At 39.8% G+C, this 25,189-nt stretch overlaps 1 protein-coding gene across 4 annotated transcripts in view; it reads right to left on the bottom strand.

Annotated features, from left to right (window-relative positions):
* ptpn20 (protein tyrosine phosphatase non-receptor type 20) overlaps positions 1–25,189 on the bottom strand; it is a 37,082-nt gene that overhangs the window by 4,405 nt on the left and 7,488 nt on the right. Inside the window, exons 1-9 of one of the 4 annotated variants that reach the window (XM_008117743.3) lie at positions 22,161–22,920; positions 21,510–21,597; positions 18,356–18,426; positions 15,571–15,683; positions 12,706–12,857; positions 8,195–8,285; positions 6,142–6,476; positions 4,260–4,475; positions 264–326 (exon numbers count right to left, since the gene is read on the bottom strand). In XM_008117743.3, coding sequence (XP_008115950.2) covers positions 264–326; positions 4,260–4,475; positions 6,142–6,476; positions 8,195–8,285; positions 12,706–12,857; positions 15,571–15,683; positions 18,356–18,426; positions 21,510–21,593 — 1,125 coding nt within the window. In that variant the 5' untranslated portion in view covers positions 21,594–21,597; positions 22,161–22,920. Of the gene's footprint in view, positions 1–263; positions 327–4,259; positions 4,476–6,141; positions 6,477–8,194; positions 8,286–12,705; positions 12,858–15,570; positions 15,684–18,355; positions 18,427–21,509; positions 21,598–22,160; positions 22,922–25,189 lie in introns of those variants that run through there. The other 3 variants (XM_062975961.1, XM_062975962.1, XM_062975963.1) reach the window with 3 other exon arrangements.

Raw genomic sequence — 25,189 nt, 5'->3', positions numbered from 1 at the left:
TTATTTTTCTATCCCGCCCCATCTCCCCTAAGGGACTCGGGGCGGCTCACAACAGGGACAAGCCCAACAATGACACAACATATTTGACAAAACTTAAAACATTTCAACAGTAAACAAAATAATATAATGAACAATGCATTAAACTCCAAGCAGATAAAATCAGAGTAATTAAAAGCGAACTAGCGAGGACAGGTTTCATAAAGTGTAGTGTGATAGGGTCACAACTCTTGAACGATTGAACAATTGAGCCTCAGTATCTTTACCTTGGTTTGGATCATGCCACCGCGCTGATGCCTCAAATGTGTTACAATCATCTTGATGTCAAACTGTAGGAAAGAAAGATTGTTTATTTCCTACTTATGATAACAAATAGGATAAGCAACAGAAAAACACATTAAAGAGTTATACACAAATACTAAAACTGAATGGTTCTTTTGTGGAATACATACACAATTTCCCCAGGAACCTTTTCGAGGCTGGGACAGTGACCAGTGACCACAGTATCTGCTGATTGTGGATTGGAATCCAACCCAGGAAAGTTTTTTTTTCTTACTCAGTACACTGAGATGCATTGATACACATTGCCATGCCTGTTAGGAATCAGCGAGAGACCATCGCAGGGCATAGAACATGAAAACAAAGAGGAACAAAGAAAGCATTGCCATGGAATGATGTGGTTTCCTCTCATTTACCATCTGGTCAGCTGTGTTTCAGCACATTTTAAATCCTAATAATTATAATTACAGAATCCCTAACCTGGGCATCCCTGGGTACCTAAGCTAGTTAAATATAAAGTCCATAGCCTGCTAAAACCTCCCAAAAACCTACAAATACAGACCTGCCATCTATGGAAGGCAAGAGTGAGAATAGCAAGGCCACTCCTGTTAAGGATTAAACAGCAGACCCACTGCTTCTTCAATTGTGGACCCCAACCCCAAATCCCTGACGTTAAGTCCAGTTATGTCTGACTCTGGGGATTGGTGCTCATCTCCATTTCTAAGCCGAAGAGCTGGCGTTGTCCGTAGACACCTCCAAGGTCATGTGGCCAGCATGACTGCATGGAGCGCCATTACCTTCCCGCCGGAGCGGTACCTATTGATCTACTCATATTGGCATGTTTTCGAACTGCTAGGCTGGCAGGAGCTGGAGCTAACAGCGGCCGCTTCCGCTGCTCCCGGGGTTTGAACCTGGGACCTTTCGGTCTCCAGCTCAGTGCTTTAACGCACTTCGCCACCGGGGCTTCTAATAGAGAAGCCCCAAATAGCTTCTCTTTATCAATATGTTAGGGTTAAAAAAAATTGGCAAAGGTAAAAGGTTTCTGAACGACACCTAGTGCTTGTTTTAGACATTTTCACAAATCAGTTGTGCAATGTTTACAGTGGACTTTGCAGAAGATGCCTCAGCTTACTTCCTAAGAAAGATCATCATCCTGTTTAGCAAGCCTTGTAAAGGCTGATTTATTATCAGAAAACATTTGATGTCTATACTTATTTTATATACCTATATACCTGGGGGTTACGTAAACATTTATCGAGCTAAAAGGGATCACAAGTGGAAAACATCAAGAAGTGCTGCTTTAGACTACCCAACACAGGTTTATAACTTAGTTAAAGGAGGACATCTAGTGGGACATGGAGTCATTGCACTGACAATAGTTTCAGAATACTTCATTTCCCAAAATTGGGGGAAAGTCCGATTTCTTGCACATAATCGGCGTATCCCTCAACTTTGACCAGTGAGAATAGTTTCAGAGCTGGTCACAACTGTCCCTACTGCCATTCTGCATTTCTCAGGCTCAGGAGGAACAGGGGCATGAAATGGCTGTCTCGTTCTTTCCCACCCTCCATGTCGCAACAGTCATCTCAGTTTGTAACCTGGGTCCTATCTGTCAGCCATCGACTGCAGTGACATTGGACCGATAAGTTTCCGGGCCCAATTCAAGGTGCAGGTTATTATCTATAAAGCCTTAAACGGTTCAGGACCTGCCTATCTCCGTGATCGCCTCCTCTCCTACGAACCAACGCGAGCCCTGAGATCATCCAGGGAGGCGCTCCTCTCACTCCCGCCTTTGTCTCAAATGCGGCTGGTGGGGACGAGGGAGAGGGCCTTCTCGGCAGTGGCCCCCCGGCTCTGGAACTCTCTCCCTAAGGAGATCAGGTTAGCTCCTTCCCTGCCCATTTTCCACCAGGAATTAAAAACATGGTTGTTCCAGAGCACGTTTGAATGAACAGGCCCAATACAGCTGGCATTAGAATACTTCTCTCTGTTTAAAAGCGTACGGCACTTTATCACTCATTTCCATGACACAGCACTTTATGAAACCTGTCCCCGCTGGTTTGTTTTTAATTCTCTGATTTTATTGCTTGGATTTTAATGTATTTATTATTTATTTTGTGAATCGTTGGAATGTTTTTGGTCAAATGTCTTGTGTTGTTGTTTTCGGGCTTGTCCCTGTTGTGAGCCACCCCGAGTCCCTTCGGGGAGATGGGGCGGGATATAAAAATAAAGTTTATTATTATTATTATTGGATGAGGTGATGAGACAAGCTGGGAAGCAGGGGAAGAAAAGGGGGGATTTTACCTTTCCCTCCCCCCCCCCCCCCCCCACGTATTAGGAAATGCCAAAAATGGAAAATGTAATAGCTAAAATATTTGATGGAAATGAATAAGTTAACTATGTTGCTGAGAAAAAACAGTCAAATGTTTTACAGAAGACCAGGAACAATATATCAAACTCAAAAATTACAGTGGGGAAAAATAATGATAAAATTAAATAATTTAAGTAAACATTGAAAAATGTACTACAAGAAGTTTGGGGGTTAACAAATGAATAATTAACAGTGGGAATTTGGCTAAATTACACACAAACACTTCCAGGAAGAAAGTGGGAAGTTGCCTTTTTACTATTTTGTTAAAGCATGTTGCTGTATATCTTGGGGCTATTCCAAACATTACAGAAACACGGAAGGAAGTAGGTTAAAATCACCCGCTTCCTACCAGGTTTTTGTCCCCACCCCAAACCCCGGGTTTTCCCTTGAGGGGTGGCTAGATGTCATCCCAGGTCAACCAAAAGTTGAACCAGGTTGGCATCCAGCCCCCCTCAGTCCCCTATTCCCCCACCAAAAAGAAAAAACAAAAACCAGAGGAGCCTGCCAGCAGTGCAGGCCCCTCTGCACAGTACTCCTGAGCATCAAAATGGTACCACCTCCTGACGCCATTTTCATGCACTAGGAGTATTGTGCAGAGGGGTCTGCACTGCTAGTAGACCCCACTGGTAAGTTTTTTTGGGGGGGAAATGGGGGGCTATGGGGAGGGGGTGGACACCTTTCCGCTTCTTCAGGCTACAAGAGCGCAAAGAACTGGGAAGACTGTGGGGATTGACTCCTAAGAGCATGAAAGCAGTCCTGAGAGTCAGTCCCACAGGTCCAGCACCTGGAAAGATTCAAACCTTAGCTTATAATAATAATAATAATTTTTATATCCCGCCCCATCTCCCCGAAGGGACTTAGGGTGGCTTACATGGGGCCAAGCCCAACAACATACAATAAAATACAACAGTATAAAATATGCAATATAAAATACAACAATATAAAATACATAACAATCACAGTAGATCAATACGGTCCGGATCTTTCCAGATGTCAAAGTAATGCAGAGCAAACTGGGAAGACTCAGTTTTCTCCACTTTAAATTACTTTTACTTGAGGTGTTAGGAACCCCTGGTGGCATAATGTGCCGGCAGGACTGCTGACCGACAGGTTGGCGTTCGAATCCAGGGAGAGTAGGTGAGCTCCCTCTCTCAGCTCCATTCAGAGACATGAGAGAAGCCTCCCACAAGGATGGCAAAAACATCAAACATCTGGGCATCCCCTGGGCAACGTCCTTGCAGACAGGCAATTGTCTCACACCAGAAGCAACCTTCATCTTCTCAAGTTGCTCCTGACATGAAAAAAAAACCTGAGGCATTGTTTGGACACCTCAGGTAAAAAGCGTGTTTTGGGTCTGTATGGAAGGGCCCTTAGTTAAATGTATACCTGTATATATCTTTTTTAAAGTGTGTCTTTGATATGTTGAAGTTGTTTCCAAATAGAAAAAAAAACATTAAAAAAGAAAATCAATTGAAAAAAGATACAATGATTGAATTGTCATATTTTAAAAAAAAGATTATTGCAAAATAACTTTATATTAAACTGAAGTAATTGTTCCTTTTTTGTAGAAATACAAAGAAGAAATTATTTAAATGAGTTTGAATGAACATACAGGCAAATCTTTTTCTATGTAGCTCAACACAACATCCACACAAAGCAGAACTCCACTCCTTCCAATCCCGGCACTGCAGTGTGCAATAATAGGGCCTGACTGGTGAACCTTTCTCATGTAACGAACAAACTTGAGAAGGTCTTCTGATGATCTGGGTGTGCCATGGTCAGGCCAGGTTGTGAGCTGGAGGTGATGCACAATGCGCCTCTCCAATGTCTGCAACAGAAAGATGCAACAGGAGGGTCATATATCCATGTCTGAGTCAGTTCTTCTATAATTAGAGATAAATTAAAGACTATGTAATGTCCTGTGTTTGTCCTTGTTCAAGACAAAGGGACTACTTATCAAAAATTAAAAACAGTCTATTCATAATCCAATCCAAATGTCAATACTGCAACTGGTAGTTATCCAGTTCTACAACCACTCTGCTTTTTGTCTGCTACATGGCTGGAATCCCTCCTGGCGGCCATTCTTTTGTACTACCCAGGTTCTTTGACAGCAATATTATAGACACTAGGGAAATATACATTTTCTGAGTTCTTAGGCCACTAGAATAATAGAATCCTAGAGTTGGAAGAGACCTCATGGGCCATCCAATCCAACCCCCTGTCAAGAAGCAGGAAACTGCATTCAAAGTACCCTCAACAGATGGCCACCCACCTTCCAAATCTCAATAAAATCCCACATTATCTGCTTTGAACTGGAATATATGTCAGACTCAGATAACCCAGTTCAAAGCAGATATTGTGGAATTTTCTGCCTTGATATTCTGAGATATAGGGCTGTGTGGAAGGGCCCTTAGTATGACCATATAGGACCTGACAGACAGAACTAATAATAAACCAATGGAGTCAGGAAAACTGATTTCTCTCAAATATGCATACATTTTTAAGATTCCAGGTTGCCTAAAAAGGTTGACTGAGAAAATGTTCAGGAAAGGCCAAAGAAAGCTTTTTCAGAGAGCCACTTTTGCTAGTGTCATACAAGTGGCTGCTGTGCTTGTGATATTGGACTAGGCTAACACAATACAGGCAGTTACAAAAAATATGGGTTCTGTAGGTTTGTTCTTAAGTTGAATGTGTATGTAAATTAGAACAGGCACACTTTAAAATGTGTAACTCGAGTTAAAAGTGTAACTCAAGTCAAATATATATATAATTTTAGTTTTGGATAGCTTTTTAATTTAGTTTTAGTTTTGGGGTGGGGGTTAATATAGGTATTTTTATTTTATTAATTTCTATCCCACCTTTCTCCCAATAATGAAACTTAAACTGGCTGACAACATATTTAAAACAATACAGATCTGAAACAATGTTGCCACTGTGTGCTTTCAAGTAGTTTCCGATTTATGGCAACCCTAAGGCGAATTTACCACTATATTTTCTGGGCTGAAAGGGTATCACATAAGGAACACTCCTGTGACATTTGCTTTGCTGACTGTTCTAATTCAGACAATTTCACATCAATTTCTGTCCCCATGACATTTGGATTTTGAACATTTTGGGTGGACATGGAAAAAAGGATTAGTGAGAAAGCTTCAGTGAAGATATCTTTTCCCCATGATAACTTTCAGGAGTGAATTTCCCTTCCTAGGAGTAAATTTCTCTCACTTCCTGTTGTCTCACCCTCATTCTCAACTATGAGTCATCTGTAAGTCGGATGTTTGTAACTTGGAGACTGTCTGTACCAAGTACATTTTCTAAGATTTTTTTTATTAAAGCAAAGGTTTAATGCTTTAACTTGAATAAACTTCAATATTGCTAGAATATTTGGCATGAATGAATGCCAGAAGTTAAATGCTTAGTGAACAACAATATAATGGTATGAATGTACAAATTTTTGCATCAACAGTACTTTTCTTGTGTAAGCATTGTATCCATACCTGCTTGTTCATCACTTCTATTATTCTAATAACAAAACAATCCAGGATTTGATAGTTATCCAGTCGCAACTGTAACTGGGTCAAATTAACAGAATCATTGGGAGGCTCAGGCCAGTATCGATGACATTTATGTATTCCATGCTCCGTTTCTCTTGTAATCATGGCAATAACATTGGAGTGGTTTTCCCAGACCATTTGCCAGAAGTCATTTGTGGTACAACATAGAGGGCCTTGGGTAGAGATGTAAAAGAGCTCTGTTTCACCCACTGGAACACGAATGTAGTTGGCATTAATGTAGTCTTTCTTTTCTCCAAGGGTAACTCTTGTTCGGTCATCTAAAAAAGAGAGCAAGAGCCTACAAGTCTATTAATAAGAAACAAAGCATTCATGAAAATTATGAATTAAAATTGTTTATTCATAATCAAGGAAATGTTAAGGTAATTTTAAAATATAGAACCCCTTTATTGATTGGAGCGGGGGTTAACGTAGCTATTTTTATTTTATTAATTTCTATCCCACCTTTCTCCCAATAATGAAACAAATTGGCTGACAACATATTTAAAACTATACTGTTTTGAAACAATGTTGCCACTGTGTGCTTTCAAGTAGTTTCTGATTTATAGCAACCCTAAGGTGAATTTACCACTATATTTTCTGGACTGAGAGGGTATCACTTATTCAAGATCACCCAGCAGGGAATTGCACCTTGGTCTTCAGAGTTGTAGTCCAATGCTCAAACCACTACACCACATATTTAAACAATACCAATTTTAAAACATAAAGAAATACTACTAAAAATAAAAAATATGTGTATTAAAAACTATTAAAATTTATGAAGTTAAAACATTAAAAATGTTAGAATGCACTAAGGGCTGGGCTGTAGCACAGCTGATTAATCACCAGCAGCAATAGATCACTGCTGACCAGAAGGTGGCAAGTTCAAAGCCCAAATCGGATTGAGTACCTGATTGCCAATAGCCTAGCTTACTGTCCACCTAAGTAGTTAGTTGGAGCCCCCAGATGGCGTAGTGGACTAAGTGACTTGAAGGTTGGGTTGCTGACCTGAAAGCTGCCAGGTTCGAATCCCACCTGGGGAGAGTGTGGATGAGCTCCTTCTATCAGCTCCAGCTCCATGCGGGGACACGAGAGAAGCCTCCCACAAGGATGGTAAAAACATCAAAACATTCGGGCGTCCCCTGGGCAACGTCCTTGTAGACGGCCAATTCTCTCACTCCAGAAGCAACTTCGGTTGCTCCTGACACAAAAAAAACCCTAAGTAGCTTGAAAACAGCTGCAGCTGTGAATAGAGAAATTAGGGCCCGCTTAAGCAGGCAGGTTAATTTAATTTACAACACCATAAAACTGCCAGCGATCAAAGAGAAAGGAGGAAATACTATGATCAAAAAGGTCTTGGTGTCATAGTGGGTGAAGCAACAGCTCCCCTTGTGGATGTAATCGAGCATAACCTCCAGAAGCCGAAGTTGGAAAATGTTGAATTACCTCTATCTGTCTGTATGTGTTGTATGTTTAAAACCAGCATTGAATGTTTGCCATGTAAATGTGCATTGTGATCTGCCCTGAGTCCCTATTGAGGTGAAAAGGGCGAAATATAAATCCTGTAAACAAACAAACAAACAAATAAATAGGACTATCTGAAAATCTTGAAAACAGTACCGCACAGCTCTAAGAGTCAAATGCTACTCAGTTGGTAAAAGTCAGTCGGAAGGCAGTTCCAAAAATCTGGGAGCAGTCATGGAGAAAGCTCTCACCTCTTTTCTTGCCAACAAGACTCAGAACATGCTGGAACTTATCCCTCTCAAGAGAATGCACTCTCGAGATCATCATAGATCTCTAATGGACTAATAAAGGGAAATACCGTCCTTCCACAAGCCAACAAGTATTTTTCGTCAGATATAATTTTAGGTCATTCTTATAGAATTTCTTTTTGCGCTGAATTCAGATTTGTGTTTATTTTTTCTCAACCATGTGTAGTTTTTTCGATGAGGCTAACAGAATAATTAATTCATTTACGCTAGTAGTTGTTTTTGCTTACATGGGAGGACATCTCGGTATCTGTTCTTATCTCGATTTTCTGGTGCTTTGGCAACCTGGCAATCATCAAGTGGTTTGATATGTTCTAGACTCTAAAACAAAAATAAAATTAAACATGATTAACTTCTAAGAATATTACCATTGTACATTTAGGTGTGCAGTAATGCATTTGGTGTATCCATCTCCCATTCCATTTCACAACTACAATCTAAGATTTACATAGAGATCTCTAACATTCTCAAATTTAAATTGTTGGTCATTATTTTGTTGAGCTTTTCATTTACAATGTGGTGGAAAACATTTCTTCTTAAAGCCTAGAAATACTACAGTTTTACCTCAAATAAAATCCATTAATATTACCATAATCCAAGTTAATGCTCTAATTACAGAGACTGAAGAAGAAATGGAAAGATTCTCTGCTGGAGTCCAGGGAGTTATGTTGATAATCATAGACAGCTGGAATGCAAAAGTCAGAAACAGAGCAATTGAACTATGAACGAGAACTCTGAACCAATCAATTAGCTAAAATACAACCTGAAGGGTATCCTCTGGATTGGAGCCAAGGATATTTTCAAAGAATGCAAAAAGTTACTGTGTGAGTGTGTGTGTGTGTGTGGGGGGGGGGATGGAGATGGAGACAGGGATGGAGAGAAATTTCAATGGATGACGGACAGAACTCTGCAAGCAGTTAGGGACAGATGAAAAGAAAAAGAAAAAAAGTGTCAGAAATACTCAATATAATTGTTCAGTGACTTCTGTGTGGGGACAAAGAGAACTACTATAATAATCAATGCCAAGAAATTGAAGATAACAACAAACAGGGAGAAGAGGTGTATTCCACAAGATCTAAAGCAATCAAAGGGAAATTTAACCCAAGAGTTGGGGTGCTATACAACCAAGTACAAATAAAAAGGCAATGGAAACAATACACCAGAAAACTATATAAAAAGAGATGAAAGAATGACAAAGTCATTCAAGAAAGAACCACTTGAAATCTAATCTAGAATTTTAGAAAATGAGATCAAACCTGTGCTTGGGGCACTTGGGGCACAATAGAGCTACTTCTGTCTACAGAGAGAGAATCTACTCAAGTCTAACTAAAATCTATCAACAAATATGAAAAACTAAGCAATGGCCCACAGATAATAAAAACTCCCAGTATACATACCAGTCCCCAAGAGAACATCAGGAATTACAGGACCATGGCATTAATTTACCATGGCAGTGGGTGGAGGGTGGTAAAAGGAAGGAGAGGGTAAGAAGTGCGCAAAAGTTAAGGAATGTCAGTCAAGTGGGAAAATGTCTCTGCTGTTATATCCAAGGTTACAACACCCAAATTTAATAAATTCAATACAAGATAGTTCATAGATATAACCTAAATTAAAACATGAAAATATTGTAATAATATCTTTAAATGTGATTTTCTTAGTCTTACCATTCAAAAACTACCATACATCGTGTGCAATTCTGTTAAGAACTTGAAAACTAATAATTGTGTTTTTACAATAAACTCATTTGAAAAAAGTATTACCACAATCTTACTTTGAAAAAAAAGTTTAGTTCAAAATGGAATGCATGATCTAGAGGGGTAGGTATATTATTTTCAACATTTTGTAAACTAGATGTTATTGACTATTTAAAAGATATGGGATATTCATATTTGTGAAAGGGTAAATAGTGGGGAGAACAGCAATGTTTAAGTTGTACTACTTAAGAAATAAAAATAAAGTAACCTTTACAGAACAAATACTGAGGGTAACAGAAGAATTTCCAGAAGGACCTATAATTATTGCAGGAGACATGAACTGTGTACCAGACAATTAATTAGACAGTACAGTCAAGAAAAAGAGAAGGGGCAATCAAAGTCAAAAATATATTATTATTATTATTATTATTATTATTATTATTTGTACCCCACTTTATCTCTCCTGAAAGGGACTCAACAATACGATAAGTTGATGCTTTGAGGAAATTCCATTAAAAAGAAAGAGATTATATATATTTATTCACTGAGGCATTCCAACTAAGACATTATGCTAAAATTCCAAGATGCCCCTTGTGCCTGTCTAATGCTTTGATCGCTCATTAATAACTACAAAATGGGACCAGCAATAAAAAGAACAGGTAACATAAACTGGAGGCTAAATAAAGCACTTTTCTTGTGGTAGAGAAAATAAAAGAATGTTGGAAAATTTATTTGCTAGGAATAATAGATCATTGTATCCCACATTCTGTGGGATACAATCAAAGCAATCAGAAGAGGAAATTGTATAAAGAAATGCTCAAGGATGAATAAAGAGAAACAAATAATCAGAGTTGAGACACAAACACAGGGTAAGGAAGCATAAAAATAACATTAAGAAAACATGGGCAGAATTATGCCAAAGGTCATAAGTAGAATCTCTAGAAATTGATAAAATACTCACTGTTGTAGCATATTTTAAAACGTCTTGCTATGAATTTAGCAACAAAAATATAAAATTATTAGAAATTAGATAATAGAGAATAATATATCAGTTAGAGAACTGATAGAGAAATCGTTTATACATATTTTTGACTTGGGGAGGGGAAGGAGAATAGACAGGATGGGATAAAGCATAATTTTAGATTATGGTTTGTTACTGCATTATTATATTGTATATAATGTACCAATTTAATACAATATTTTAAAAATTTTAATTTAAAAAATCTATAGCAAAGATTTTTACTATATATACATAGCACGAAATGTGAGATTTCCAAGTTGGGTCCAGGAAAAGAAGAGGCACTAGGGATCATATAACAAATATACACTGGATAATGATTAATACTAAGTAATTTCAGAAGAAAAGTAATGTGTGCTTTATAGCAAAAACTTTTAATGTGTAGATCATGAAAAATGATGGATTAATCACTCTTAATGAAATGAGTAGGTAAAGTCTTTTGATTATCTTGGTACATAATATATACTCAGGAAAAGAAACAACCATCAAGATAGAATATGCAACAATAGAATGCTTTCAATTTGCAAGGAGCGTCAGGTGAGATTTTATCACAACACTGAAGCACTTATAGATCATTATTGAAGAAAGTTTTACAGGATCTTATCTTAAATAATGACCAGTTTCTAATCCCCCTTTTAAAAGTTAGTTCTCAGAATGAGGGATGGTATTACAACTCCAAGATCTGTTGGATGGAATATGTTACCTGGACCCAGGCATGTAGCCGGGGGGGGGGGGGGGTGTTAAGGGGCTTCAACCCCCCCCCCCCAAATTCTCAGGGTGGTCCGTGAGAAGGCATTACATTTATTATTTAAACTGTTATGTTTATTCATATCATGATCTGATCACCATGCTCAATATAACCCATATGCATGGGGGTATTGGGATAACGATACAAAAGGTTTGCTAGGGTAGATCCTCTCTCACTCAGACTCAGCCCCCCCCCCCCCCCCCCGAACCAAAATCCTGACTACAGGTCACCCATTCTAATATTGATTCATAACTAGTTAAGAGGAAAGAAACAATTCTGACCACCTTGGTGGATGACTGATGCTGGGAATTGGATAGGGGAAGTGAATTCCTGTGGCTTCCAATGGAGACACTTCTGCACTTGAGTACATTGTTCAGAATTGCCTAGGGGCAAAGGTTGTGGGGGAAGAAGCACATTAATTGTTGTTTAGCCTCTTGCCCATTATCCTGTGGGATTTCACAGACTCAGAACTGTTCCCTATACTTTGCAACATTTACATGAAGCCATTGGGAAAGATCATATGGCATTTTGGGGCCAGGGTCATCAGTAAGTTGATGATATTCAGTTCTGTCTCTGTTTTATGCCAAATTGTGCTGTAGAAGTCCCTAACTGTTGTTTGGAAGTAATGCGGGACTAGACGTGGATGATTAAAATGTGACTCAGAGATCCATCCATCATCAGGTACAAAGTGGGGTTCCTGTGGCATTTTTTTGTGGTTTGTTGCATTATTTCAATCTAGTGTTGAACCAGTTTTAAATGTAAAATGTAGAGAATGTTTCTATATAGACCAGTTATTCCCTGTCAGGGAAAATAGATTGATGCACTAAATACTTCTGTGCACACCTGATGCATGACTGATTAATTCTTATTTCATAAAGGATGCAAATATGAATGAATATTTGTCACATGTCAAGATTGTATCTATACCTGCCTATAGGTATAGGTAGATATATATTATGTGAATATCTGAAATGTCATTGTCTGAGAATATGGAACCACAGTTATCACATAATGAAGCTTTTTTTCCTTGGAACTTCCTGCCATTAAAGGAAAGCTTTATTGCTTTGTATATGTATTTAATATGTTTGAATAGTTTTTAACTATGAATTTTTAATACTGAATTCTGTTTTAATGTTTATATATTTGTATATTTTAAATTGTGTACTAATGCTTTTATGTTAAGCCATTTTGAGTCCCCTACGGGAGAGATAAAGCAAAGTATAAATAAACATAATAAATTAGTTGATTAATTAAACTCTCGCTAGAGCATGGGAAACTTACCACAAATTCTTTAATTGCCTCCTGCTGTTCTATCTGTGCCTTAATCTTCTGTATTAGAATTTCAGTATTATATTTTGGGCCACCATATGATTGTGGTGGCCTCACCTGTGCCAGCTGAAGCAATTCCTCTTCACTGACAAGTGTTGCCCCTCCTAAATGATAGATAATTTAAAAAATAATTTCTAGTTGGAGAGGTCTTTTCAACAGGGTTTTCAAAAAGTAAATGCTTTCAGAGTGGAAGTCAGTCTTCTGAAAGATTGCTATCTTAACCTAAACATGGGATCAGAGTGTGGAAGCATCCACATTTGCTTTGAAAAGTGGCGGGCTTTCATGATCTCGGGAGTCAATCCCCACAGCGATTCCAGTTCTTTGGACTCCTGGAGCCCAAAGGAGCTGGATGTCGCTCCCACCCTCTTCTCCCACCCCCACCCCTTTTCCCCAAAAACTTACATGATGGGTCTGGCTGAATGCTTAGGCTCTTCTGTAGAAAGATCCTAGAGAAGTGGTTCTCAACTTGGGGTCCCCAGATACTTTTGGCCTACAACTCCCAGAAATCCCAGCCAGTTTACCAGCTGTTAGGATTTCCAGGAGTTGAAAGCCAAAAACATCTGGGGACCCTAGGTAGAGAACTAGTCTCCTAGAGTACCAAAAGGGCACTTTGGGAGGTTGGGGTGAGGTGGGAGGAGGGATTCCCCTCCTCTGACCTCCCAACACAACATTTTGACATGCTAGGAGCTTTCTATGGAGGCATCTGATCATGCAGTCCTCATGCACGTTTTGGGGGGTAATGGGTGGCTGGGAGGCAGAGCCGGCCCCAAGTATTTTTCAAGTGTAGGCGAACAGAATTTTGGCGCCCCCACCCAAACCAATCACTGAAAAATAAAAGCGTTGGATAAGTGAAAATGTTGGATAATAAGGAAGGATTAAGGAAAAGCCTATTAAACATCAAATTACATTATGATTTTACAAATTAAGCACCAAAACATCATGTTTTACAACAAATCAATAGAAAAAGCAGTTCAATACATGGTAAAGTTATGTAGGAATTACTATATTTGTGAATTTAGCACTAAACATTGAACAGGGATATAGGGCAGTGTGGACTTAGATAACCCAGATATTAAAAAAAACCCTCTAAAATCAGGACAATAAATAAAGAACAACACTCTGAAAACAGAAGAAATCCAGACAGTAAACAATCAGGGACAGCTAACACCTCCCAAAAAAAGATTCTCCCAGGCAAGAAGAAGTCAGGTCTTGAAGCCACAGGGCCATTAAATGCTAATCAAGGTGATTAATTACAACATTCACACCTGCTTCAAAGAAGAGTTCTTTCTCTTATCTTCTACAGATATATAAACCCCACATACCTAGCTTCCAAGTTCCCACAAACCTCACAATCTCTGAAGGCCCCAAAGGTGGGCTCGCATGGTGCGAAGGCGGGCCTGCGCCGGCTGGAAGGCCCAGCGCGGGCACTGGGAGGCCCGAAGGAGAAGGAGGCAGAGATTGGCGCCCTCCTCCCAGGACGATGGCGCCCCCAGGACAATGGCGCCACAGGCGAATGCCTAGTTTGCCTTATGGTTGGACCGCCTCTGCTGGGAGGGGAGGGTGGGGGGACATCTGGTTGTCCCAGGAGAGCATGTAGCCATCCACCTCCCTGGGAAGGCCTGGGGTTTGGAGTCGATGTCAGGACTAAATCCTGGGAGAAACTGGGATATAATATCCTAGTTCCTCCCAGAATTTAGTTATGTCTAGAAGAGCCTAAAATGGAGAGGGGAACTAGAAAGAATTTGCAGCTCAGTACCACCATGTGTACAGGACATACCTCTATGAAAAAGTTCTAGTTACTTTAAAATCAATTGGCAACTATTAAAGTAGTCACTTTGGAATATATTGAAAGTTAAATGATTACAAGGCAAATGGCAGCTAAAAGAGCTAGAAGAACATCTGTAGACCACCCCAAATCAACTGAATTAGTCCAACTGTTACATGAAATGAGAATGGTGAGGAAGGAATTCTCTGCTGATATAAAAGACACAAATCATTTTTGAGGACTGACATGTTTTTGATATCTAAATCCATATGATATAAAATGAAAAGTATGAATATTTTGCCTAGAACAACATCAGATTATGGTCCTCTTGTTTTAATTTGGTACAATAGAAAGACAGCGTTTAATTAGAGACTCAATTAATATTATTATTTGATAAGAAAGTAATTTTGAAAGAAGCAACTGAAACTATTTTTGAGGATAACATGACTAAAGGGACTGAATTGTTTGGTTGCTAGTAAAGCCTTTATTGCTTATTTTTCCTCGTGCCGCGGGGGTCCGAAGAGGACCCTAATGGTAGCCGGGTATGTTTTTTTTTCTTTTAAGGGGTTGTTTTGGGGGGCTTTGGAGTGTCTGCATGCCATCCTGATAGTAATTGGGATGGTATGTAGACACCGCTTTCCTAGGAAAAGCCCAGGTTTTTGGGGGGTGGGTGGGGAATTAAACGTGCACCAAAACAGGTTTTTTTAACCTGCTTCAGTGTGCATTTATGTGAGGTGTGAAAGTGTCCATAAACAATCAAAATCATAATTTCCTGTCATTTCTTAACCCATAGCCAGTTTTATTTATTTATTTTATTTGCTCTATTTCTACCCCGCCTTTCTCTACCCCAAAGGGGACTCAAGGCGGCTTACATGGAGGCAATTATTCAATGCATTTAAAACATATAATACAGATGTTAAAATTAAATTACATTAAAAACATTTAAAAAAATATTACAATTAAAATCACACCATCCATAATCATAATCCAGGCCTTTCTGTCTAGTTTAGTGAAGCATTCCTACCAGTCAAGGTAGGCGCTTATGTAGATACCTTTGGAGAAGGTAGACAGCCTCTGGGCTATGCCACTATCTTCATCACTCATATAACCACCTGACTCTCTTCTATCCTGCCTTTGCTGTGTTTGGAGGCTGTACTTCTGTAGGCTTCAAAACAACATTATTCATTTAACATTTGGAATGAGAGAAGGTATAATACTTTTGAATACTTTCAACAGCATGAGAATGACATTATTCCAAAGCAAGTGTGCTTGTTTCTCTTTCTCCTTGCTTATTTCTGTATAGAATTTGGGCCTCTTCCTATACTTGCCTGAAGCTATACTTGATCCAACAGGATATCATATATTCAGGCACAGTTCTTTGAACACAATTGTGATAATACTTTGAGTGTGTTACTTGACTATACAATATTTCATTGCATAATAGGCAGGTGACTTTTCACTCCCCCTGTGTGGCTGCCCCTTTGAAATTGCAGCCATGCAGGTGGGTGGAGTGTCCTCAGCCCACATGGGAGTTTCCTTTGAGGGCACAGCCATTCAGATGGGTGGAGTGTCACTTGCCCATATGTCTGTGCCTTTCACTCAGAAGCCCTCAGTGGCACAGTGGGTTAAACCGCTGAGCTGCTGAACTTTCTGATCAAAAGGTTGGTGGTGGTGCAAATCTGGGGAGTGAAGTGAGCTCCCGCTGTTATCCTCAGCTTCTGCAAACCTAGCAGTTCAAAAACATTCAAATGTGAGTAGATCAGTGGGTACCACTTCTGTGGGAAGGTAATGGCGCTTTATGCAGCCATGCTGGCCACATGACCTTGGAGATGTCTATGGACAACGCTGGCTCTTCAGCTTAGAAATGGAGATAAGCACCAACCCCCAGAGTCGAACACGACTTGACTTCATACCGGTGGAAAAGCTTTACCTTTACCTTCACTCAGGTGAGTGAACTAAGGGTATGACTATTTTGTGTGGAAAGGCAAAAGGGTGGGTGTGACTATTATGCAATGAAATACAGTAATTTCCACCTTTTGTCATCACTGATCATGCTAGCTCCAGTTGATGGGAACTGTAATCCAACACCATCTTCAGAGTTGCAAGGTTAACATGTCCAATTTAAGTGCAGAGAGTTTCTCAAAAGGAATATTACCCGGCTGTTAGGAATTGTGGGAGTTGAAGTCCAAAACACCTGGAGGGCCCAAGTTTGCCCATGCCTGGACTTGAGTGTACTTAAAGCCTACTCCGCAGCACTAGAAGCAACAGAGAAATCATTCCTTGCTGCCACCATTGCCTCTGCAAGGAACCATCCAGCTGAGCTGTTTCAAGTGGTCAGAGGGCTACTACACAGTGGTCCTCAACTGACTATTCGGCAGTTTGTTGTGAAGAATTTGCATGACACTTTGCAGATAAAGTTGCTCAGATCCATTCCGACTTGGATGCTGCTATTGATACATTTCCAATTGATGTAACTTTGGCTCTTGCCTGCCCAGTGTTGATGGATACCTTTTAATTTGTGCAGCCTGAGGACATGGACAAGGTCCTTGGAGAAGTGAGAGCTACCACATATATTCTAGATCCTTGTCCTTCCTTGCTGATTAAATAGGTCAGAAGGGGATTGGAAAAGTGGGTGAAGGTGGTGGTCAATGCCTCCTTGGAACAAGGCAAGGTTACAGCTTGCCTAAAGGAGGCAGTTGTGAGACATATTTAAAAAGCCATCCCTGAACCCCTCTATAATGGACAACTATCGGCCAGTGTCCAACCTCCCCTTTCTGAGCAGGGCTTGGAGCATGAGGTGGCTTCCCAACTCCAGAGATTTCTGGGTGAAATGGATTATTTAGATCCATTTCAATCTTGTTTCAGGCCTGTTTATGTTGGTCGCCTTGGTGAGAGAGCTAGACAGGGGAGTGTGTCTCTGTTGGTTCTCCTGGAACTCCCAGCAGTTTTTGATACCATCAACCATGATATCCTTCTGGGTCGTCTCGCTGGGATGGGATTGAGAGGCACTGTCTTACAGTGGCTCCAGTCCTTCCTAGAGGACTGTATCCAAAAGGTGGTGCTGGGGACTCCTGTTCGAATCCCTGGCCATTGTCTTGTGGGGTTCCTCAGGGTCCCATTTTGTCCCTCATGCTGTTTAACATATACATAAAACTGATGGGAAAGGTAATCTGTAGTTTTGGCATTCGGTGCTACCTATAATATGCAGATGAGACCCAATTCTATTACTACTTTCCACCTAAGGCCAAGGAAGGTGTCCTGACCCTAAACCAGTGTCTGTCATCAGTAATGGACTGGATGAGAACAAACAAATTGAAACTTAATCCAGACAAGACAGAAGTACTCCTAATTTCAGACAAGTCAAAAGGCAGATCAGGGGATAGGGATTCAGCCTGTGCTGGATGAACATGCAGACATTCTCACTGAAGACACAGGGGTCCTCCACAGTTTGGGTGTCCTCCTGGACTTGGCATTCATAGAATCATAGAATCACAGAATAGTACAGTTGGAAGAGACCTCATGGGCCATCCAGTCCAACCCCCTGCCAAGAAGCAGGAAATCGCATTCAAAGCACCCCCAACAGATGGCCATTCAGCCTCTGCTTAAAAGCCTCCAAAGAAGGAGCCTCCATCACAGTCCGGGGCAGAGAGTTCCACTGCCGAACAGCTCTCACAGTTAGGAAATTCTTCCTGATGTTCACGTGAAATCTCCTTTCCTTAGTTTGAAGCCATTTGGCTGACCGCATTGTTTGGACTGCAGGACCCCCACAAAAGTAGAAAAACTGCAAGCAAAACTGTATTATACCAGTGGAGATGCATCCAGATGCCAAAACTATACCTTTCTGAAGCATTTTTAGAATATTCCGGCCCATGGTCTTTGCACAGAGTGCTATTCTTACCATCTGTATCCTAAACAAAATAAAAGAATTTTTTTATGAACACTGTATCTAAAAAGAACCTTAGGATAATGTATAGAATATGCTCATTTTACTATCTGAACCCTGTTTTGTTCTAGAATTTCTCCAAATGTAGCATTCAGATGATAGATTTCCCAGCAGACTAAGGGGATCGGATAACATAGAGCACATATGGCCAAAACAAAGTACAGTAGAGTCTCACTTATCCAACATAAACGGGCCGGCAGAACGTTGGATAAGCGAATATGTTGGATAATAAGGAGAGATTAAGGAGAAGCTTATTAAACATCAAATTAGGTTATGATTTTACAAATTAAACACCAAAACATCATGTTATACAACAAATTTGACAGAAAAAGTAGTCCAATATGCAGTAATGCTATGTAGTAATTACTGTATTTACTAATTTAGCAGCAAAATATCACAATGTATTGAAAACATTGACTACAGAAATGCGTTGGATAATCCAGAACGTTGGATAAGCGAGTGTTGGATAAGTGAGACTCTATTGTAGATACAAACAAATGAAATTCTTATTCACTTGAGTTACAGGTCAATTTTATGCGAGTCTACTCTGAAATAAGCCTTAGTACAATAGATTTCCCACTTTACATAGCACAGCTCAAATCCACATAACAGATTTCCTATCCAGTCATTCTATTCAAGGCATTCAAAATCTAAATATCTTTAATTCCTGCATCACTGCTAATAATTGATCATAAGTAATAGAAGTACTTTGGGTTGAATAGGCAACCCTAGCAAGCTGTATATCAGTCACAGGCTAGAACAGGAGTGGGCAGCTGTAGAAGGCTAGAGGGAGAACTGGAGAGCCATACTTCTCCAAAATCAAATAAATGTGTTGTCCCCAAACTCTCTAGAGTGGGGGACATTTTTCATGTTTTTAGGCCTTCCTGGTGTTGCCTGAAGATGGACCCCTCAAAAAAGTTGAGGTTCATGAATGATCTATGGTTACCCTGTTCAGTTTTGGAAGCTGGAAAATCATCCTCAGCTGAGCAGTACTGGCAGTTTCCCCTTTTTCTTTCTCTACCACACGTAAAGCATTCTGGGAGAATTTCCCGGACATATAGAGCAATAAAGCAATCTCTGACTGCCCTCAAACTGCGTGTCTTCATTGGATCGATCAGAGCTTGGCACAACGGCCTGAACATCACTTGCTCATTATAGATCCAGGAATAGCTTTTTAAACAAAATTGGAAGTCACTTTCTGTTCACTTCCTATATTCAAAAAAGGTATACTAATAAAGAGGGGAACAAAAGGTGGGACTTGGGCACCTTCCAAACGGCTGAATAAAATCCCACATGATCTGCTTTGAACTGGAATATATGGCAGTGTGGACTCAGATAACCCAGGGATTTTCTGCCTTGATATTCTGGGTTATATGGCTGTGTGGAAGGGTTGTTAATGAGCTCTTTTAGAAGAAAAAGACAGCTCAAGTGGCCTCCCAGGGAAAGAAGTTGGCTCCACAATGGCAAGAAAACAAATTTAAAGGTGGGGATCCACAGCAATAAGATTTCCTTAAAGAAATATAAAGTCAATTATATTGATAGTATGCAGCTTTGAAGTCAAAATGGATGGCTTATATGTTTATAAATTATAAATAAGTAATTTATATGTTTTTAATGTTTGTATAATGTATTTTTACTGATTACTGTTAATGGTTTTTAATGTGTTGTTAATTTAATTGATTGTTTGGCATTGAATCTTGCCGGGTGTTGTAAGCCACCTTGAGTCCCCTCGGGTGCGAAAGGTGGGGTAAAAATGTTGTAAATAAATAAATAAATAAACCACTTGAAATCTCTATCTCAGCATTCCCTGGGAAAGTCTTTGACACAGCAAATAAAGTATTTGAAATGGGGGCGAAGAATAAAAAGACCATTGATATCCTGTCTAGAACCATAGGAGATACAACTAAAGCTAGGAGACTTGGATGATCAGTCACCATTGGAACTTTTAGGGTACATGGGCTCCCTGAATTGGGAGATAAAGAAAATATGCTAAAGCCCCATCTACACTGACCATTATACTGTTTCAAAGTACTATTCAAGAAAGTGGTTTTGCTGTGCAGATGATTATATGGGAAATCCTGAAACCAGTTTGAGACCCAGATGGTGATTACACAAATCACAGAGAACTTGTGCCTATTAAGGGTTTTGTTTTGTTTTTTACATTTTTGTGGGAGTTTGAACTAACACTGTGTTTTCATGATTCTATGAAATTAGACATTCTTAAATAGACCAAAACTAAAATCTCCTAGCTGGGTCAAATTGCAGCGATCCAAATGAATGCATTACCAAAAGTGAAATTATTTGTTCCAAGTACTTTAATAGAGGCTTGGCTTAATAATGGTTGAACAGTATTTGATATATTTATATTTGAAGGGAAAAATAAAAAATAAATTAATCCCGAATGCATATAATAGAATAGGATAACTATATTATCTTTGTACATTGTACAACAAAATTAAATGCAACAAAACAACACACTCATCCTTTCACACTCCAGCTACCACCGCACAGCCCCCAATGCCACATCAATACGAAACCATGGAACTCAAGAGAAAATCTTTTGTCAGTGAATTAGGGATTCCTGATCATTCCAAATAGTATTTCTCATTGCAATTGAAACAATTTCTCCCACTAATAAAGATAATGATACACAATAGGTTTAGATAAAATTGATGTTTGATAACCCATTTTTGAAGACTACTTTGACTATATGGCACAAATGGAGAAAACAGTTACTGTGGCAAACATTCCCTTTGATATATTTCATCATACATCCTTTGCTTTATCATGAAGATAAAAAGTTCAGTTTGGGAACTGGAGAGAAGCCTATAAAGGTTGTTAGATTTCTTTCCCCAAGATAACTGCCTAACTGGGCAACAAATACTAGATAAGATTTCATTCTGCACAGGAGTATGGGTCCTAACTTAATAAAATGTTATGTTTTTAAAGAAATACAGAAGTAATTAAACAGGCTAATTCCTTCTGAGTCTTTAATTAAATTGCATAAGTCAGTCAGGTAGTACAAAATGTGTCTAAGTTGCAACTTACCTTGCTACACATCTGACTAGAATATGTGAATGGCCTTGGAAAGTGAAATCTTACTATCTTTCTAGTAGTCCCAGGTAACCGCATTCATCTAGAAATAAAAAATATTAGTGAACAAATGAAAATCTCAATGAAATCTAGAAGTCTGAGAAAGTGGTCTACTCAGATTGTAATCCTGTACACACTTAACTGTGGGTAGCCTCCAATGACCCACAGGACTAACTTCTGTGAAAAAGGTATGTGTAGCATGAAGACATGTCTTTTTAAAATGTCTGGTTTCAAAATGTATAAGGAAAGCTGCCAAACAATGTTTAATCTGAAACCGTAGAGCTATAAGAGAAGATAAAGCAGCATTCTAAGGCCAACGAGAAAGGGAGAAAGAATCAGATGCAGACAGAAAACATGTTTTTCAGCTCATAAAGATCAGTGAAGACTTGTCATCATACATTTATCCAACTTATCCAATATGTTTGGATAAATAGGCAAATGTAAACGGGCAAAGAAATATGTTGTATCTTCAGTTAGGCCTTAATATATTGGATAATTTAAAAGCATGTACATGTTACAATACACACATTATATTTCACATTTACAAGAGAAACCTAATCTACAGATCTCTATACAGTAATGTCATGTAAGCGAAATGGATACAACCTTATACAGAAGGTAGTATTCAGTCTGCCTTCGATTCAAAGGAAGTTTAATTTAGGAAAACAACATTATCAGGTATACTCATAGTGCCAGTGTTCAGGAGAGTTCTCTTATGTATCCCACAAATTAAACAGATGCCATCGTACTTTGCAGCATCATTGTCAATTGCCAAAGTCCCTTGTAGAATCTTTTTCCTGAGCTTCTGTGATGTCACACAAACTCAGATTACATATCTTTCGCTGAGAATAGTTCGAATGACTGTACACTGTAAAGGACTTTTTGGCTCTGGCTCCTGCTTAAGCTTCGCTAGGAATGGTAAGGCAAATAGAATACTACCACCCCGCCATAGGTCCCAAAGTCCTCCTAGCACCCCCAAGTTTCACTTCATGCCTCCTAGCACCCCCATGTCTCACTTGGAAGCATCTCAAAGCTTTCCTATTTTTCTCCAAGCTGTTCATCTTCATTAATCATCTCTCATTATCTTTGTTCTTCCTCCCTCAACAAATGTTGGGTAGGCCTGCCACAAATATGGATGAACTACAATTCTTGAAATCATGGGTCATTTCCCCCCAAACTCTGCCAGTATTCAAAGTTGTTCATGTTGGATATGTGTGCCATTTTGGTCCAGATCCATCGTTGTAGGGAGTTTGTTGGGAGAAGTACAGGAGTGAAACCATCAAAGTGAATGAGCAAAAGGAAGACATATAGCAGCAAGGCACCATCACCGCAACAGTATATTCATATTGCACAACTGCTGCAGTTTGGTACCATTTTAATAGCCATGATTCCTGTGCCGTCCGCCGGACAATAAAAAACTATAAAACTGAAACGTGCTGTCCTTTATCCGGGCGAACTGCAAATCCCTATAAGCTGTCCTATAGATATTGAACGACTGAGTCTGGATAACTTCAAAAAAGGATGTTTATTCATACAAGGTTGTAAACCTGGCACAGATCTTAAAGTTGCAGAAAATGAAACAAATTTCCATAGGTTTTAGTTGCAGAATTATCCCTGGTTCCAGAAGGCAAAGGTGATTATAAAACCACTATACCCTAATCACGCTGTCTATATTAGAAGGAGAAACTCTTTCCTTCCCTATCTTTACAGCAAAGATTAGTTCTAGAAGCGATGGAATAACCCTGCTCCTCTAACTAGAATTCCTATTCCAGATCAGTATAATTCAATACTTATCTAATTTGGATAGGCTTAGATTGGCCTGGTTTTGAGGATGATTTGTCCCAGTTAGCCTTGCACAGCTCCAGCACGTTGGAAGACTATAGCCAGAATGAAACTCTAAAATGGAGACTAGACCCTGGTAAAAAGGGCGGTCCTAAGATGTTGTACTCTTTGACCAATCATTGCAAAGAAAACTGCAGCCAGCTCTTGCAGACTTCAAGCCACCTTTCCTGGGCTTTGCAGCCAGAGGCTGAAACAAAATGCAAAGGAGGGAAAACAAACAAACGACCAATAAGTAAGGCAAACCATCGTCCTGGGGGACGGAACACTCCCCGCTTAAATTCCCAGGATGTGGGAATTTACCACTCAAAAACATACAAACACCTTTGCACATATGACAATACAAACACTAGAACTTTAAACATCTCCAATAAGCAACACGAGGTCACTAATTGGTCTGTCCAAAATGGACACTTTGGCTCTGTTGCAAGTCTTTAATTGAACTTTCCTGACCTTACCGTCCGGGCAAGGAAAGGTCTTTAATACAATGCCCATGGGCCACGCATGGCGGGGCAAGTCTTTGTCCTTTAACAACACAACGTTGTTAACCTCAATGTTGTCCTGTGGGCTTTGCCAGATTCTTCTAGCTTGAAGCTGGCTTAAGTACTCAGCTTTCCACCTTTTCCAAAAGTGGTTGGCCAAGGACTGCACCTGTTTCCACAGGGCACGGTGAGTTCCGTCCGGAACTGGCAACATGATGTCCTTCCATCCTGGCACCTTTTGTGTCAAAATAAGTGCAGGAGTCAGTGGTTGTAAGTTCTCAGGGTCACTGGTAAGGGGAACCAGCGGCCGGTTGTTGATAATTGCGGTAACTTCCGCCATAAGTGTCACCAAAACATCATGTGTCAATGACCTATGACTCAAAAGCATGGCATTAAGGATTTTGCGACTAATACCAATCATCCTCTCCCAAACACCACCCATGTGGGAGGCGTGAGGAACATTGAAAGTCCACATAATTTGTTCAGTATTCGTAAAGTTCTGAACCTTTGGGTCTCTCCCAAACCTAGACACACAATTGAGTTCTTTGGTTGCACCTACAAAATTGGTGCCACAGTCCGACCGAATTGACTTAATTGGCCCTCTGAGGGCTATGAACCTTTTTAATGCGTTTAAAAATGATGAAGTGTCCATCCCTTCTATGACTTCTATATGGACAGCTCGTATTACTAAACAAGTAAACAAAACTGCCCACCTCTTGCTATTTACAACACCACCCCTGGTTTTCCTAGTGACAACCTCCCAAGGACCAAACACATCGATTCCCACATGGGAAAAGGGTGGGTCTGTCAAAGTCCTATCCTGAGGTAGTTCTGCCATCAACTGACTTTGACAGTTTCGCCTAAGGCGCCTGCATTTAACACATTTGAAAATACAACTGTTGACCAACCTTTTGGCATTAACTACCCACAGACCTTCATTTCTAAGGGCTGCCTCAGTTAGAGTTCTACCCTGATGATGGATCCTTTCATGGTGATGCCGAACGAGCAGCAATGCAGTGTGACTATTAGGGGGTATGATGATGGGGTTTTTTATGCACGCCTTGAGTTTAGCTTTGGCTAACCTTCCTCCAACTCTCAAAATACCCTCCTTGTCTAGAAATGGGTTTAACTCATTTAGAAGACTTTGATTAGGGATGTTGAGCCCTTGCTCTAGCCTAGCTATTTCCTGCTTGAAAGCAGATCTCTGTACTGACTTGAATATGACGCTCTTAGCCTTTATCATATCCTGGACCTGTAAAGGCTCACTATCTTTGCAAGCTAAACGATGTATAAGCCTAGCAACTGCTCTAAGAA

This window comes from Anolis carolinensis, chromosome 3 (genome assembly GCF_035594765.1).
Source record: "Anolis carolinensis isolate JA03-04 chromosome 3, rAnoCar3.1.pri, whole genome shotgun sequence".
Lineage (NCBI taxonomy): Eukaryota > Metazoa > Chordata > Lepidosauria > Squamata > Dactyloidae > Anolis > Anolis carolinensis.
The sequence above is the reverse complement of the archived record's forward strand: the minus strand, read 5'-3'. Positions and strand labels throughout refer to the sequence as shown.